Consider the following 18,412-nt stretch of genomic DNA (forward strand, 5'->3'; position numbering starts at 1 on the left):
TATATGAATGTTTATAAATTAAGAATTTAAAAATATATATATGTTTACGCAAATAACCGAATACACGTGAAATTATTTATATTATTAGAGTGGAAATGAACACGTTTCCACGGACAGATCCAGCCCCGCTGACCTCTCTCAGAGCGCCTTTACGCGTCAAACTGCCGCTGAAAGGAGCTTTTTCTATTAATTCTATTACCGGACGTGGGCTCGCTTTGTTTCAATACTGTCGTATCAAGATGATTGACAAAGTAATAAACGCGTCATGCTGCTGCATCTGATTACGCCGCGGCATTTGCATTGGACATTGAGGGGGGAATATGACAACCTTGACACGCAGGGGATTTACTCTGTCAAATAAACACGTCTCCAAGGATCTATATTGTTGCGCTGACAATACCTCCGCGTCCACTGCGTTTCAAAGTGTTTCGAGTCGCTGGATCGTTTTTGTTTCTTTTTTTTTTGTATCAAGTTTTTTTTATTTTTTGGCGAGGTGTAAGAAAAAAGGGTCAAATGGGAATAAAAATTATACTCATAATAATAATAATAATAAAAAGAACGAATGAATAAATAAAAGCTTGGCCATAGAGGAAATTAACTCTGCACTCCTCTGTCATAATTAATATCTCTCCCTCCCCTCCTTTTTTTCCACCTCCTCTTCTTGTGTTTCTCTTTTCTTCGTTTCCCAGGTTCAGTCCTCCAAGTGCCTCTTGACGTTGTAGTGGTCACACAAGGTGCGCGCACTGCAAAAAATATCAATTTAAACAAATCGATTCATTGCAGGGCGCTTATTTTTCTTACAGCACGAGCGAAAACACGTCAGAGGGGCGGTTTTAGTATCGAAAATTTGTTGTAAAAATTCAGCCACTAAAATAAACAGATAATTAGCGTTTCTCTTCCTTTTAAGAAACATTTTGACGGTTTTTGCGCAATGCAGTCCAGGAAACGTCTTAAAAAAAAAAAACATTGAACACTTTAATGCAGGCTATTGGCGTTATAGATGGAGGCCATTTGTGTCCCATGGTGTGCCCACCTACAGCAGGTGATCCTGATGCCGTAACGTGTCAGCGGTGGCCTGACATAAGTATAATAATAGTTAATAGAGCGTGATAGAGAGGATGGTATTAAACCTAACAAAGATGTGACAAAAACAGCACAAAGTCTATGTCTTCATTAGCTTGATCTCCGAGGACCGTCGAACATTTCATTAGTGCGTAATTTATGAATGTTTGACAAATATTAAAGAGTATGTAAATATGAGAGGCATAATGTCTTTCCTGCGGGAGATGGCGAAATGACCCCAAGTCTTCCGATACTGCTAGAGTGATCACATGCATTATGTTTCTTCTCAAACTGTGCATTTGCTTGTCTGTTTGGAACATATTTCCCATCTGACGTGTGAAATAGTGCAGATAAACCAATGATTCATAATGCTGGCAGCATTTGCATCTCCTAATACCCTGTGTTATTTTGATATATGATGATATACTGGCTCTTTTATCGAGTGTAGAAATGCACTTTGGCCATTATGGCTCTGGCTAAATCAGTGGGAGGGTTTTTTTTGTCCTAAAACGGTCCATTTCCCTGTTTGTGAACCACTTCCAGTGCAAAGGCAGGGACATGTTATTTTATTTTTATATCAACTTTTTGACTTCTCTTTTTATTTAAGCTGGTATAAGTTGAACAAGAGGCCTCTGGAGTCAAACATATTTTGTTTTGTTTTGTTTATATCTTATTTACAACACACTGAGGCCACCTGTTCGCCATGGCTTCTGTTTTTGTCACTAATGTCACATTAAGGTTGAGAAATTTAAGATATGATAAATTACAGTATCAGATCGATTTTCTTCGTCATGGTTTTTCTAATCATTCATGCTGCATGACGCGTAGCTCACACTCTGCAGCCTGAGTGTGCAGCTCACACTCTGCACTGCTCAAATCCTAATATTTGTATTCATTTGGAAAACTTTGTCTGCGTGAACACACAGAGAACGACGCACAGGCCTGCAGAAAAGAGCAGGAAGCAAACTGTGTGCCATCAGATTACCGTTTACACTGCTGCTTAAAAAAAAAAAAAATTATACTCCCCATTTTTTCTTCCTCTGCACATGCACACACACACACACACACACACCGAACAGACTCCAGCAATATTTACATCTATATGTTGCAGCAACAGGTTCTTGTGCATGTGTGGAATTGCTCGCATTAATTACAGCAGCCATCATGGCGGTTGCTAACTAGATAGCTAGGCTTCAGTTCAGGCTGCAGAGATCAAATGAGAGAAGGAGATCTTACATCAAAAGAGACCAAATAAGCGGGTCGCTGATTCATTCATGCAGCTGCATTGAGACCAAGGCCAACAGGCGTATCATACACTGAAAGGGAGCTGCTATTCAGAGTGCAGGTGTGAAGTATGTGGCACATTCTGCCATATAATGTGGAGGTTGTTAGAAATCCGTGTTCGAGCCTATATAGGCTGCTAGGGGGCTGATTCGCATTGGAGGGAGCCCGCTCATCTATGAAAGTAAAATAACTCAGTTTCCTGAAATCTGTGGATGACGGTAATCCTACAACCTGGGGAGTGGATAGAGGAGGTGGAGGAGGTGGTCCATATACTGGCACACGTTTTTTTTTCTTCTTCTTCTTCTTCTTTCTCCGGGTTGTGACTTATGTGCAGTTTGCCTGCTATATACAAAAGCTGCCGCAGGGGTGTAGCCTTAAACCTGCCTAACTCTGCTTGCTCACCTTTTTATATGCGGAATACAGTTAATTTAGCTTTAAAGGCTGCCATAAATCTTTATGACGGAAGCTGGTGGTCGCCTATACATCACAGCCGTGAATTCGCGTAAATCCCCTCGGAAACTAACCTTGGACGGTATCAGAATAAAAAAATATTCAATATTCATGACACAAGCTTTATGGCTGTAGTTAACTTGTGGGTGTACGTAGTTTGCCTTCTGACCTCACTTTCTGCACACTCGATCAAAGTCTAGAAATAAAGTGTAATGTTCCTTTAAGAGGGAAGACTGTTCCTGGAACAACACTGGGGTTGGATTTAACAATAAAGCTGTTAAAAGTGTTGTTTTTTAAATTAATTGGTTCATATTTATCTCAGCCTTCCTGAACGTCAGCCCTATTATACAACAACTAACAACTCTAATCCTGCATTTCCGGTCTGTTTCTAGTGCCTCTATATTGCACCTGTCTCCCTTTTTATTTTCCATGCCAATTTTGGCCACTTCATTCCTGATAATTATGACCTGGTTGGTGTTGGAGGTGCTGATGGTGGCGTTGGAGCGTGGGGTGGGCGTGGAGGAAAGAGGAGGGTGATGAGGCTGGTGTGGAAAAGAAGAGGGGGGGGGGGTGAGCCTTTTACTCCTAGACTGCTAATCCCCCTATTAAAGGGGCTTTGTTCAATAATGCCGGACAGTTTCCGGAAGTAGGATTACCGCCTCCATTATTTTACAAAGAAATGATATTTCACACTCAAATGAGCCTTAGGATGCAGCCGTGGTGGTGAGAGGGAGGGAGAAATGAAATGGATTCATTTTTTGTAGCTCTTTGGAAGTTCAAACCTCCTCTTTTCTTTTCTCTTTCTGTTCTGTAATTAATGTGAATCTGTATTTCCTGTTTTGCTTCTGGGGTGGATTGTCATTCATGTTGCTCTAGTGAAGACTCCTTCCTCTCTCTCTCTCTCCCTCTTACTTGCATGCACACTCCTTCTTCACGCACGCTCACACACGCACACCTGTTCTTGATTCTTGACCCTAAAAGCTGATATCAGATCAGAGGTTGTCACTCAGCTGAAGGTGGGAAGCCCCCGAGGAGTCAACCCCATGGGATCAGTTGTTAAAGATCCTCTCCTGCACTCCTGCCTCTGGTATCCAGTGTCTGTGTGCGCGCCGGGAATTTAACTTTTACTGGAAGAGCAAACAGCCGTCATATTTCATCTGTGCTGTGCTACAGGCACGTACAGTCCACGCTTTTACGCAAAATGTGTGGTTCTAAGCTGCAATGCAATCAAATCTAAAAGCGCATCGACGTCTGAGTGAGGACAGATGTTTGTATTTGGTCATAAATTATTACGCGCAAAACTTACTAAACTAAGTGCACACTGCAGCAGTCATTTCATTTTTCTCCCAGTTTATTTTTCTTTCGCTTGGTAAAAAGATTAAATTCAGACTAAAAACATGAATTTAACATAATAGACACGTTTTAACTCGCCTATTTGCTTAATTTCTAATCAAACCAGTCCTCTCCTGCGCTCTCAGCGCTGAATGGATCATGTTTTTACGCGACTCAGTTAGTTCTTGTCCATTTTGACGACTGGAACTAAAAGCTTTAGACGGCCCAATAGAAAGGAGCCCAACAAATCGGTGACAAAAGGCTTTCCGTGTCATCAACGTCGTTCAGACGACCTAGAAGAATCCCTCTGATATTAACTTCCACTTCAAAGACTCTCTCTTTCAATTGAGATCCAACTATCTTGTTGTTTTTTTATCCTTTCTTTTTCCCCTTTACGCACAAGAGCTGGTGCCAAAAGAGGCATCATTATCTCCTTTTTTAAGGTTTAGTGTTTTTTTCTTGATTTAAGTTGGGCCTCTTCCACAGAGCAAACTGTCATGAACTTAACCATACTCTATAAACGTATCAGCTGCGTTGTTTCCACCCACTCCTGCCTTGTAGTAGAGGCCAGAGTGAAATTTAGTCCTCAGCCAAAAGTTTTCCCAGATCAGCAGAGCTCCTCAGGCTGGCTGCATGTTTCCACTTCACTTCGTGCTACTTCTGCATGTTTTTATTCTGTTGCTGTTAAAGCGTCTCTGTGTTTAACGCACTTCAAAGCTGAAATAATGAATTTGCGCGCTGTTATCATTAAAAGGAGTTCATGTATAGAGGCTGGAGAATATATGATTATTGTTACACTTGTCCATTGACAAGTTCGTCCCTCTTGCAATGCAAGTCTATTATGGTGTGGGACAACTGCGTTTCAGCGGCTTCTCCTTTGATTGTCGTAAAGTAGGCCTGGAGCAAAAGAATATATTTTTCTTCTTTATACTGCCCCAGTCTGCAGTATAAAGGACATAGATTACCGTTTCCTACCCCATGGGAAGCAAATATTACATTCTTTAGAGCCGGCTTTTGAGTCCACGGACTTGGCCCCATATCATTTGAGTTTGACTTGGCTATTGCTATAGAAATCTTAATTCACCATGAGGATTCACCGTCGTGAAAAAAATGGCTCTTTGTACGAAATGCTCTTTGAAGTCTGGATCAGAATATTGTAGCCTTTCATCAAACTCTGCCCACGTCTGCATCAAACCACAGCTCAGCTGAGTAAGTAAGATTTAACACAAGTGTGCAGCTCAGTTTAGATAGACCGCCCTATTATTTTTTTTAAAAAAAACCGGGAAACACTTCAAGAAATAAAAACTACAAATGTAATGTGGTGGAGGTTACGTTACATTTTATATTTTTCTTAATGTTATCGGAAAATTAGACAGCAGGTGTGGACATGTTTTTACTGGAGCTGACCCTCCTTTTATGATTTTTAATGGAAATATTCTAAGTGCCAAAAAAGAGGAGATGTTATGTTACACACACACACACACACACACACACACACACACACACACACACACACACACTTCAAAAAAAGCATTTTCAAGATACCTAATAAATTCCATAGGTTTCACTCTCATACAAGATTTATTCAAAATACTCACAAAATACAAGGCAATTCGGTACGCATTTTGAGTGCCGCTCGTTTTCAGATATCCAAAAAAAAAAAACAAAAAAAAATATTGACGACAATGATACAAAACCACAAAATGCCCACTTTGATAAAACATTTATAATTTCACGGTCGTATATCAAATACTGCAGGCGTATGAATCAGCGGAATTGTTGACCCTCTGCACAAATGGAAGGTGGAAAAAAAGGAGCTGCTGTAAACATAAACATAAAATGTACAAATGCTGAGACAGATCCTTACAAAACTATCAACATCAACACATCGAAAGTTACAAAATTTACAAATGTACAATTTTGTGTTCTAATTGAAACATGCACTTTGGTTCGATGATACAAAAAAATCCTTCAATATCAGATTGAAAAATAAATAAGAACATATTGAAGAAGTCAGAACTTTACAAAATCATTTTACACCAACATGCCTAGCCTACAATAATGCACCACATTGTCTAACAGATTTATACAACTCCCTCCAGAAGTGGACCAGTGAGCCGTCAGGGCGTACAGGCACTGAGCCAGCCGTTCTGAGTAACTGAGGTTTGAAAATATATTCTTTTATTGTGCCTGGAAATTAGCACGTCTGTAAGCTTTGTACACTTCCCTTCCAATGTGGTTAAATGCGTCTCTTGGCTCTGGGTGTCTTTTTTTGGTGGCACATCCAAAAACAGAAAAAAAATGGGGACCAGTGGGCCTTCACAGGCATATAGGCACCAAAGCCAAACCATTTTTAATAGTTGAGCTTTTCAGACTGTGTTCATTTACTTCTGGCACCATGTTGCAGCTTATTAAAACGCATCCCTCGGTTCTGGGTTTCTGTAAGGTGGCTGGTCTGTGGGGTCGGGTGTGGAGTGCCCGCTGGGTGGTGTTTGGGCGCCGCTGGCACCTGAACTGTGGCACACGTACCATTCACTTAAATTCGCGGCCTGGGAGGCTCCCACCGGCTCCGACATCACCGAGGAGCCCCCTGGCTCCCGGCCCAAGTCTGAGGAGGGGGACACCAGGGAAGGGGTCGAGGACTCGTAGCCTGAACTGGGCGGAGGGGACTTGCAGTGCACCTTCATGTGTTTCCTCAGGGAGCTGGGGTGTGTGTAGGACTTATCGCAGCCTCTCACTTTGCAGTTGTAGGGCTTATCGCTGGTGTGGACGTGGGAGTGCTTTTTCCGGTCGCTGCTGTTGGCGAAGCGTCTGTCGCAGCCGTCAAACTCACATTTGAAGGGCTTCTCACCTGTTAACAGTGGCGGTAACACAAGCGAATGTGAATCACAGAATGAAAGAGTTAAAATGTGACATTTGATACTCACGCTAACAATCAGACTCACTTTATGGATTCAAGTGCTTAAAATACACAACGCAGCAAACAACCAAGTACAGGACCCAAAATGTAAAAATAAACAGGAGCTCTGTTTATTTCCACGCTGCCGTACAGCTGCCTTTATTCTTGTTGTTAAATTTAAAACATGTTTCTGCACAGTAAACAGGCTGCACTGTAAAAAGTTTAGTCTCCATCTGGAGAGTTGAACCCCTACTGTCCTGAGCCTCTACCTGGCGTCTGCATGCATCAGAGCAGACACGCTATGTGCACAGACATAGGCCTACAACCACCTGAAAAATAATGATAAATGAAAGTAATGGCCACAGCCAGGCTTCACCCACTGCGTGCTAACGCTGCCTGGAATCCTGCAAATGTTGCGGACTTGGTCTCATTTTGCGTCTTAATAACAAGTATTCCTACCTGATTATGACAAGGCAAAAAAAAAGACAATCTGAATAAATTACACGGAAATCATCCACTGCTGATTTTTCTCCTCCGATTAAAGCTTTTGAGAATATGTAATTGCCTCTGTCTAATTACACTTACGGGTTTTGAATATCAATTTGACCTTCAGCTGTTGGGTTGAGAGAGCCAATCAAGGATATTAGTGTAGTACAAGAAACCGTCGAGGAACAGACCCCAGGGGCAGCCCCCGTCATAACCACACTTTCGGGATAGGTTTTAAACATGATACCAAAGACCAGGCCCCTTGGGAGTCAACACACAGAAATAATTTAACAGATTTGTACTTAGGTAATGTGAGCAAATTATATGAATAATACATAAGGTGCAGAAATGGAGCAGAGGGGGGAGTGCCATGCAGCCACCGATAAAAAGGAATGTAGGATTAATTTACAAGTCTGACTCGACATTTTGAGGCCTCTTTTTTTTCCTCCCACTCCCAGATCCACAACACGTCACTGGGTCACAGAGGCAAGCAGCCATGTTGCAGCATTGTTATGTTTTAACAGTTAACTCAGAGCAGCATAGTACACACATGAGCCATGATACACGCAGCCAGCTGTGCTAACCTGAGTGTTGTGTGCACTTGTCAACTTGTTGCTTTGTTGTCATCACATATATTTAACCATGTAAACACTGAACTGTCATATTAATGTTGGAAAATAAATATTATATTTATAATAAATATGCTCATTTCTTGGTATTTCTAAAGGTTATTATTAGTATTAAATATTATTATTAATAGAGAAGCATGCATGAATGGGTGGTTGAAAAAAAGGGAAATAAAAACATCTTCAGATCAGTTGCTGATTGTGAAGATGCACCTTTCCTAACTTTGCTGCCAGTCATGTCTAGCATGCACTAAGCAGCTTGGACAGGACCTGACGTGGGCCTCAGTCTTTGTGCTGTGGTGTAAACAAGAGGTTGAACCGTCAAACGCCTGAGTGAGCACTACCATAATCCCTAAACCCAACCTTTGTGAAAGTAGCACAGAGCACTGATGCAACTCATAACAAACAGGTGGCCAGTGAAGCTGTTGCGTCCTGATGTATCATCAGCGCAGGCTGATTAATTGCCACGGTTCAAATGCGTAAATTAAAAAAACAAAAATCCGATTAAAGCTGACTTGAAAAGCAACCTGAAAATTGTACAAACACCGCTTGTTTCTAGTTAACATGCAAAAGCCAGATTTTCAACATGCAGCTTGGCAAATTTACTCGGCAAATTATACACCATTTTCTTACAGGAATATGTTGTTACTGACCTGTGTGCGTCCTTTTGTGAATCTTTAGATTCTCGGATCTTGCAAACACTTTCCCACAGCCAGGGAAGGGACATGGAAACGGTTTTTCCCCGGTGTGCACTCGAATGTGATTTACAAGTTTGTACTTTGCTTTAAATGGTTTGCCTTCCCTCGGACACTCTTCCCAAAAACATATGTGATTCGCCTGCTCCGGTCCTCCAACGTGTTCTACCGTCACATGCGTTACGAGTTCGTGCATGGTGCTGTAAGTTTTGGAGCAAAGTTTCTTCGGGGAGTGCTCCGGCTCGAGCCACTTGCAGATCAGCTCTTGCTTTATCGGCTGCCTCATGTAGCGGAAAAAAGCACCGGCTCCGTGGTGGTGGTGGTGGTGGTGAGCACTGAGATTCATGTTCAGATTCAGCCCACCGTAGCCATGCAACGGCGAGGCGGAGAACGGATCAGCCCTGGAGCTTGCCACTTGACTCAAGTGATCAGACCTAACGTACATTTCTCCAGGTAGTCCTAACCTTATTTGTCCATTCAATGCTTGGCCACCCGGTGATCCGCTAGAAGGCTGCTCGTGATGGAGTCCGGAGAAGAGGGTATGGTTCCCAGCGTCAGGGTGATGACCATAGTGTCCGGGATAGCTACCTGTTGTTGAGACAAACATTCCGTGGTGAGAGGCTGAACCAGCAGTCTGGTCAGTCAGTACTGGCATGGCTTGAGCTGTCAGATCTCTCCGGATGAGGAAATCCCTACCTGCGGATAAAGCCTGGGCCGTGTGAGACATAGAATAGGGGACCGATGTCGCCTGAACCGGGCCAAAAGCTCCCGTTTGACTGGAGACCACTTCACTGTGGCCTGCCATATGATGATTGTGGTGGTGGTGATGGTGGTGGGGATAATGATGGGCTGGGCTGATTTTGAGGGCCGCGGAGTGCCCCATGTGTTCTGGCCCGAATGGACTCGGCCCCAGGCGGGGTTCCGCAGTAATCTCCCCAGGGTGCGAGTGAGCCATTGAGTGTGGATGGCTGCTGAACCCCGGGAAGCCTGTCACGCTCTGAGGGGTATGGTGGTGATGATGGTGATGGTGGTGAGCCCCTGCCAAGTCAACTAATCTCAGCGCCGTGTTCCGTTTGGAAAACGTAGGGTCCATCACGGGGCTTCCCAATGCATCCACGCTCATTACTTCCTAATTTTAGAATAACTTGACAGCAGGCAAAATAATAATGATGATGACAAATATATTTTAATCGCAATGAAAAATAAAGGAAAAAAAACTTTATAAAGTTAAGTCTATCGGCAGACTACATGGAATCCCATTCGGTTGAGAGGCAGCAGCAGGACGCTTTGATACTGAATAGAGATTCATGGTAGGCGCTGCAGCCCGTGGAGCTAAACAATCACCCTGCGCTCTAATTGGTCAGAGCTCTGTGATTGACGTCACCAGTGACAGTTTCCAACGTGAAGAAAAATGTCTTAGTGACAGCAAGCAGCCAGCGCGCATGCGCAGTGCCTCGGGCAACGCTTGAGAAAAATAGTTGTTATGCAAAGGTTATTGTACAATAAAACTGCTAAAAAGTGGATCCAAATATACAGTCGCTTTTCTTTTGACACACAGAACAAAAGCTGCGCGGCTATGAAACACCTATTTCCCCACTTTGATTATGCGATTACAAAACAGACTGCCTCGCCAGGGTATGCATATTGTCACAATAAAAGTTGTAAGGATCATAAATATTGCAGTGATATCTTCATTTTGTGCAGCACCGCGAGAGGGACAACTTTACGCACAAATTACGCACAACTTTACGCACGTAAAAGATCGGTCTCCGCGGAGGAAAACTTGTGCAAAGTAAACCTCCATGGGCGATTTTAAAATAGTCCGGAGTACATACCATTAATATTCGCTTTGATAAATGCCCATATTTACATATCCAGCCGTTTGCCCCTCAGCGCGTACTACAGTGTTGACTCCGTGCTCTGCCTGGTGGGATCCGTGTGTGTAGTGTGTGTAAAGAGGACGAGCTGCGGCCATTGTCCCAAGGAAAAAAAATGTAATGGACGGGACCTGTTGTTATGATCCTGGGTAATTTTGCTTTAGACCGAGGACGGCAGCAGATGAGGGTCACAGGAGGTGGTGCCGGTGCAGAGTTAAGTTCAAAATTAAACGTGTGTGTAATGTAAGTATAGGTTACTACAATCTTATATTACAAAGGATAAAGCTCAGTGATTATTGTCGGATTTTGTTTTAGTGCTTAAAATAAAGATTTTATCAGTAATGGGTAATTGCAAATTGCCGTATCTTTTATAAAGTGCCTGCCACTCACTGTAAGTTATTTTTGCATGTAGTTTGTCTTTTTTTTTAAAGTATATACCAACTCTCTGCGCGGTATAAAAAATGTGAACTGTGTAGTTGTTAAAATGTTCCTACACACGTATTTTAAACTCCAGCACCGTTGATATTTAACATTCCTGCATGCTCGGCATTTTAACAATCTGTCTGTACCATCATAACTGTGGAATGTGGAATATTTTTCTTGTAACGTTTTCATTGCATGAAAAGTTACAAGTTTTAACTTTGTGAGTGTTGTGCATTCAAATGTGGATTTTTGGGAGGAGGTTGGAGTGATTTTATGCAAGTTTTAGCTTAAGACAAACAAGGAAATGACTGCCAGAAGTGACTTTAAAGAAGAGGTTAATTTTGTTTTAAAAAAACGTTCTTCTGACTTCTGCGCTGATCATCTGTCAAGGCAGCAAACACACGTGTATTATTGCGGTCGCCACCTCACACTTCCTATTTTGTCTGATGATAAAAATAAATAGTAAAAAAAAAAATCAATAACTTAGGTTTGTGTTTTGGATGACTTGTAGATATAGTAATTTAGATAATTACCTGAATATATTGGGACACTCATTGCTGGATAAATATTCTGATAAGTTGATAAAAACACGTTTTTAAACCAGAGATCCCTCGGTGATTTCTCTGAATTGACTTGTCAGAATCTTTACTGACAGCAGAATATCCAGCACGTTACAAATTGAGTCAATATTTAAAGACATGACGGGTCCAAACGATGTTTATTAAATGGCCTTTACGCCTAGGGTTCAGGAGGCTCACAGCTGTAGCCTTCAGAGGCATCACAGCACCAGCGTAACGCAAAACTTTGAAGTGCTATTTCTGGTCCAAGTTGTGTGCATGCACTCACTCACTCACTCACTCACTCTTGGACACAAGCAAGCTGGGGAGTTGTATATGGTCCCAAACAACAAAAAAAAAGAGCTGAATGTTGCAGCAAGGACTCATAAAACGTTGCATTTGCTATTTGGCTTAGTTGCTTTAACTGTAAATCCCAAATAGTCTCCTGGTCACATTAGGATCATGACACTAAAAGGTTATAGGCCTTTTAATTAGAGTGTATCTTTTTTCGCACAAAAATTATTTTTTTACAATCATTTTGAGGCACACAGGAAACTTTAGGTGCGTTCCCAAAGTTCTGTACAATTCCAAGACATTTCCTTCTTGACACACAGTTACCAATCAAGCCTCAGTTTCTTTTCTTCTCTGCTATTTTTCAGTGATATGCCATTCTTACCGTTCTCCACCTGTTGTAAGATCCCTCCAAAAAATTTGAAAAGCAGAATAGTGGGATACCTAGAAGCCGGATTTGGTTGTAGGTCTACTTGTTAAGTTGAGAACAACAAAACTTCCTCCTTTTCCCTGGTCTCCTAAGACTGACTTGGAGAATGCCTCGTAGAAACTAGTATAGTAGCCAAGAAGATATTTTAATGGTTCGCATGGCACGTCTGTGCATGTGGCTTTGAACTCTAGCAGCCGGAGGTTCCTGCAGAGAGCGCCGCAAATCCCACTTGATAACTTCGACAACCCACAACGTTTTACACACAGGCTATGCATCACTGGCCTGCAAGAAATGAGTAAGTTGCACAAGCACAAGCCAAACTGTGATGGATACGTTAGGCATTGTAGTCAATCCAAGTTAAATACTGGCTTCTCTTTAAATATTGAAGGTAACCCTCACCAATGTGGGGTGCTGCTGGTGAGCATGATGTGGAAATCTAAAGCACAGATGTTCCACTGGTGTGGACGCAGAAAGCAGAGCGCTCACCAAAGGCAGACAACAAGACATTACTGTATGTGGATTCCCTTCAAACTAGGAGGCATGAGTTGGTGATAAGAGGCCTTTTAATGGAGTGATGACAGTGAACGGGCTTTATATCAAATGTCAGGGCTTCCCATGGGGAGATCAGAAGCTGAATGCTGGACATGAGGGTCCAGGTTAGCAGTCAGTGCAGTAAACAACCCTGATATTCCATCAGTCCATTCTGTGTGTAATAAGACACCTTTAATGACACGGACCTCTCTCTCTCTCTCTCTCTCTCTCTATCTATCTATCTATCTATCTATCTATCTATCTATCTATCTATCTATCTATCTATCTATCTATCTATCTGCGTGTGTAATTGTGTGTAATTGTACAAAACGTTTCCAATTACACGACAAAGGGGTGTGTTTGGTAATCTAATAAACCCTTGTTAGAAAAGACAATACACATTTGGTTCGCAGTGCGTGGCTTCAAAACGTGCCTTGACTCGACTTTCTGCTTTCTATGAGTCCAATTGTTGTCTGGTGTTCCTCAACTTTTGTTGTGCTGTTATTCAGCCTCTTTTTAACCAAATTCACAGTCAGCAATCTCACAGTATCTGGGATTGATGATGCAAAGAGGCCAATAGAAGTGTGGGCCCTGCACCGTGGATTGTTATTTGGTGAGTGGATGTTATTGGGGGGAAAGGGGCTCCGCCAATGAGCGAGCAGTTCCGGAGCCACGTGACTACCCCCCTCCTCTCCCATTCATCAGGGCTGGACTGTGTTGTCTTTTCAATTCATTTATCTGCAGGAATGATTGCGACTATCAGTCTAGAGCTCACCGCCTGACTGAGGAGGTGAAAGTTGCGCCACAGGAAGATAAACCGCAAAAGACAATATTGCATGTATACATGGTTTTGCGTGTGCATCGGATGAGCCGTGTAGGGGAATTCCTCGCGTCTTAAAAAGTAAACAGAAAATCGGTGGATTCGAGAGTTTGCTGAGTCCAGTGAGGTACAAGAGATACAGAGAGAGGGGGAGGAAGAATATCTGTGCGTGGTTTTTGATTTCTGCTCTCAGTCGTCTCGGCGAGTCTAGACTGAAGATGCTCTTGGACGCAGGACCGCAGTATCCCACCATAGGAGTCACTACTTTCGGCTCCTCACGGCATCACTCAACAGGCGAAGTCACAGAGAGAGAAGTGGCTTTGGGGATAAATCCGTTCGCGGATGGGATGGGCGCCTTCAAAATAAACCACAGCTCCCACGACATTGGCTCCGGACAGACGGCGTTTTCCTCCCAGGCACCCGGCTACGCGGCCGCCTTGGGACACCATCACCACCCGACTCACGTTGGCTCTTACTCCACGGCGGCTTTCAACTCCACCAGGGACTTTCTCTTCAGAAATCGGGGTTTCGGAGATGCCACCGGGGCGCAGCACAGTTTGTTCGCCTCCGGAAGTTTCGCAGGGCCACATGGACACTCAGATGCAGCGGGGCACCTGCTCTTCCCAGGGCTCCACGAGCAAGCGACGAGCCACGCGTCTTCCAACGTGGTCAACAGCCAGATGCGGCTGGGCTTCTCGGGGGACATGTACGGACGGGCCGACCAGTACAGCCACGTTACGAGCCCTCGGTCTGACCACTATGCTTCGACCCAGCTGCACGCCTATGGCCCCATGAACATGAATATGGCCGCACACCACGGAGCAGGGGCCTTCTTTCGATACATGAGGCAGCCGATCAAACAAGAGCTTATCTGCAAGTGGATCGAGCCGGAGCAGCTGACGAATCCCAAAAAGTCGTGCAACAAAACTTTTAGCACGATGCACGAGCTGGTGACCCATCTGACGGTGGAGCATGTGGGGGGACCGGAGCAGACCAACCACATTTGCTTCTGGGAGGACTGCTCCAGAGAAGGAAAGCCATTCAAAGCTAAATACAAACTTGTAAATCATATCAGAGTACACACCGGAGAAAAGCCCTTTCCGTGTCCGTTCCCCGGCTGTGGCAAAGTATTCGCTCGATCGGAAAATCTAAAAATTCACAAAAGGACTCACACCGGTAAGATCCGCAGAGAGCGAGCGCTTTCTTAAAACTGTCACATCAATGCTGACAATGTTCCATCTAAAACATGCATGCGATCCGGGTTATTATCTAAACTCGGACAGATGGAGCCTCTTCATTGACATGTGATTCAGTGCAGATGTCGACAGAAAATAATTCACAGGCTTTTTATAGTCTTGTTATTTTAGATTTTGTATTAAATATTTAAATGATAATGAAATGGATTTAATTATTGCTGTAAGTCAATTTTATTCACAGGCTAAGTGGGCAATAATGGTCAAGACTAAAACAATTAAAAAGTCATTTCTGTGATATTTAAATGAAATAATGAAATTTTGAAATCCTCTCAGTCTTAAACTTGTATTTTTCTCTCGCTTCTTTTAGGTGAGAAGCCTTTTAAGTGTGAGTTTGAAGGCTGCGACAGACGATTTGCAAACAGCAGTGACCGCAAGAAACACATGCACGTCCACACGTCGGACAAACCCTATCTGTGCAAAATGTGCGACAAGTCATACACACATCCCAGCTCCCTCCGAAAACACATGAAGGTAAAAAAAAATCCTCACGCTCTCTTCTTCTTTTTCTTTGTGTGCTATAATTGAATTTAAAGATGATCTGCTGCTTCTAAGAAGCATGAAAATATTTTTAAGAAGCAGCTTTTTTTTCCCCCTGCAAAAATTGAGCAACGCAAGTTAATTTGCTTTGACACTTTTCTTTCTTTCTTTTCTCAACTGACAAATCAGATTAAGATCTTAAGGAGAATAATTATGTTTTGGGTATAGCTGGTTTTACAGTGTCAGGTCAGGACTTTAAATGTGTTTTGATGAAATTCTTGATCCTTTGTGCAGCATGATTTTCGTTTTTTTTTATGTCTCTCTAAATAAATTTTCGTTTGTTTGTTTTAATGATTATTTCAGGTCCACGAATCCACCAACCCAGCATCGCAGCCATCCCCAGCGGCCAGTTCAGGGTACGAGTCGTCCACACCTCCCACCATAGTATCACCGTCCACAGAGAACCAGAGCAGCAGCTCCATATCACCAGCAGCCTCAGCAGTCCACCACACAACCAGCCACACCACGCTGTCGTCAAATTTCAATGAATGGTACGTGTAAATATTTTTGACAAAAAAGAAAAAAAAACGCAGGAAAAAAAAAGAAAAGAGACTGCAGAATTTAAAAAAGCTGCTTGGAATCAAAGACTTTATAAAGTCAGCCAGTGAAACATGGACTGAGAAAACACGGGAGGCCCACACGATCAATTAAAGGCTGTCCTAATGTCAGTGAAAGAGAATGCATGGACTTAAAAAGAAGGCAAGGACAAGCCACCAAGTCCCCCCAACAAACACTCAATATTTCCTTTATTTTTACTGAGAGACTGCTCAATAGAGATCTCAATAAGCATGCTATCTGCGGGCCTGAATTTTTGTACATAAGGATTTCACCAAGTTGGTAAAAATGTAATATTTTATTTTGTAAATAGTTCTATCACAGTTTAAGGGAATTTGTGAAAATGTGGTCCCTAGATATATGGAAAATGAGATGGTTCTAAGAATATTGCGATGAATAGACTTCATTGAAAAGAATGTTATAGTTGTGTACCAAATGTGAATTATTCAGTATTACTACAGTCTACACGTCGACCTAACCGACTCTTAGTATTAATGTGCTTTTGTAGCCTATTCAGTGCAACATTTTCGTCCAAGGTCCAGTTTGAGTAGCACAGTATCATTGTATTGTTGTTATTTAATGTCATGTCGATAAATCGTGTAGTGAAAGCCTGAAATTCCGTGTCAATCTGTTTATGTACGTGATAAATATAAAAAAAAAATCTGTCAATTGCTTTGTCTGAAAGGAAGTATTATTACATGTAAGTAGCTCAATTTTCCATATTTATCCGCATGTAAAGGAACCGGTACCATGTTAGAAATGATCGGTATTTATGGAGAAATGCGCTCGTATGTAAAATTTAGTTTACAAAAAAATGTTTGGATACATTTCGTACTATATTAAAGGATTAAAAAATACAATAATGCAATGCGTTGGACGTTTCATTAGTGTTGGTCTCAACCTGTGTGTGAAACTATAATGGCTTCTTTTTATATTTGCTGCAGACCAAAGAGGGGCTTTCCACCATAATCATTATTTCTGCACAAAATATTTTAACTCTTTACTCTGTGTGTGTGTGTGACTGCATGCCTTTGCAAGTGTGTGTGTGTGTTTGTGTCATTTAGAGCTGAAGCTTTACCGTGTTTTAAACGCACTGTCACAACTTTCCTGACAGTCGATAATAAGTAAATCCACTCCCCCTTCTTGCATCTTCTGTTTATCCAAAATTAACATCCAACACTTTGCCCTCCAGTAATGTGCAAATTAAATCGATTAATCACGGCGGTTGTGTTCCTCAGTGTAAACCGGAATATTTTTTGTAGGTTACTTAATTGTTCGAGAATCTAATTTTCAAATCTAATTTAGTTTCCTTTTCTTGCGTTTGTCGGATTTCATAGATTTTTAGGGAGAGCTGGGGGAGTCAGTGTGGCCCCCTCATTGTTCCTGGCTGCAGCTTGCTTGACCGCCCCATTAGGCAGAGATCACATCAGCAGCCGCCACTGATCATGGTTAACACTGCCAGTGTGCGCGCAGCCACGATCTGTCAGTCTGGAGCTTTGTCAAAACTGCTGCTGCTGCTGCTGCTGCACACACCACGACAAAAAAGAGAGACTGAACCACAGAACGATTTTAAACCTTTAAAAATGTACCACATAGCAGCACAGGAGGTGTGTGTGTGCGCGCGCGTGTGAGCCTGGAAAAACAAAAAAAAACCGACTCCCACCATTTTAGATGATTTGTTGAAATGTATTGAAATGTATTCATATTTTCTTTTCACGGACTATTAAATTTGGAGATAAATGAAGGATGGTAATAAAATGACTTTTTCGACTCTATTTAACACTATCTATCTGGTTCCAGTGCAGATGCTCCACTCATGCACTGCTATAAGAAAAAAAAAAACGCGTGCGGATTCGTTTCATGAGAAACAAAAAAAATGCTCACATGTAAGTGGAAATATAAATATTTTAAAGCAGAGGTGTTAAAATAAGCTCGTGGTGTTTTCACATGTGTATTTTATTTAAATTTCAAAAATGGACACATGTAGAGATAGAAGCTGAATCCACCCAAAACCACGTTTATTTCAGGGTGGAGGAAAAAAAAACTTGATGTTTTAGAGTTCAAACTAATAATGATGGAAAAATACGCTGCTGGAGTATTTTGGCGTTTTGTTTGGATTCTTTGCCTCATTATGGCGGCAGAGTTCATACTCTCTCCTCCCTCTTTTATTTCCCTGCACATGTTTTTACTGAAACTACCATTTATTTTAGCCAGACTCAGCGCTGATTTTCTTTAGCGTGCCAACACAGCTGAACACAAAGCGAGGACCTGAAACTATGCTGCTTAATTTTTTGACTTCAT

At 42.3% G+C, this 18,412-nt stretch overlaps 2 protein-coding genes across 3 annotated transcripts; one reads left to right on the forward strand and one right to left on the reverse strand.

Annotated features, from left to right (window-relative positions):
* Positions 1 to 5,839: 5,839 nt before the first annotated feature.
* zic4 (zic family member 4) lies at positions 5,840 to 10,118 on the reverse strand. Of its 2 annotated transcripts, XM_028432974.1 has the most exons (3): positions 9,531 to 10,118; positions 8,793 to 9,422; positions 5,840 to 6,979 (listed from the first exon to the last, which is right to left on the reverse strand). In XM_028432974.1, the coding sequence occupies exons 1-3, from the start codon at positions 9,955 to 9,957 to the stop codon at positions 6,540 to 6,542; spliced, it is 1,497 nt and encodes a 498-aa protein (XP_028288775.1). In that variant the 5' UTR covers positions 9,958 to 10,118; the 3' UTR covers positions 5,840 to 6,539. The 2 variants fall into 2 exon arrangements, with proteins under 2 accessions (XP_028288775.1, XP_028288774.1); XM_028432973.1 differs by having other exon boundaries at positions 8,793 to 10,118.
* Positions 10,119 to 13,689: 3,571 nt separating this feature from the next.
* Positions 13,690 to 16,144, forward strand: zic1 (zic family member 1 (odd-paired homolog, Drosophila)). The gene is made up of 3 exons (XM_028432955.1): positions 13,690 to 14,939; positions 15,327 to 15,490; positions 15,860 to 16,144. Exons 1-3 carry the CDS (start codon positions 13,982 to 13,984, stop codon positions 16,055 to 16,057), a joined length of 1,320 nt encoding a protein of 439 aa, XP_028288756.1. The 5' UTR covers positions 13,690 to 13,981; the 3' UTR covers positions 16,058 to 16,144.
* Positions 16,145 to 18,412: the final 2,268 nt, after the last annotated feature.

This window comes from Parambassis ranga, chromosome 20 (assembly GCF_900634625.1).
Source record: "Parambassis ranga chromosome 20, fParRan2.1, whole genome shotgun sequence".
NCBI lineage: Eukaryota > Metazoa > Chordata > Actinopteri > Ambassidae > Parambassis > Parambassis ranga.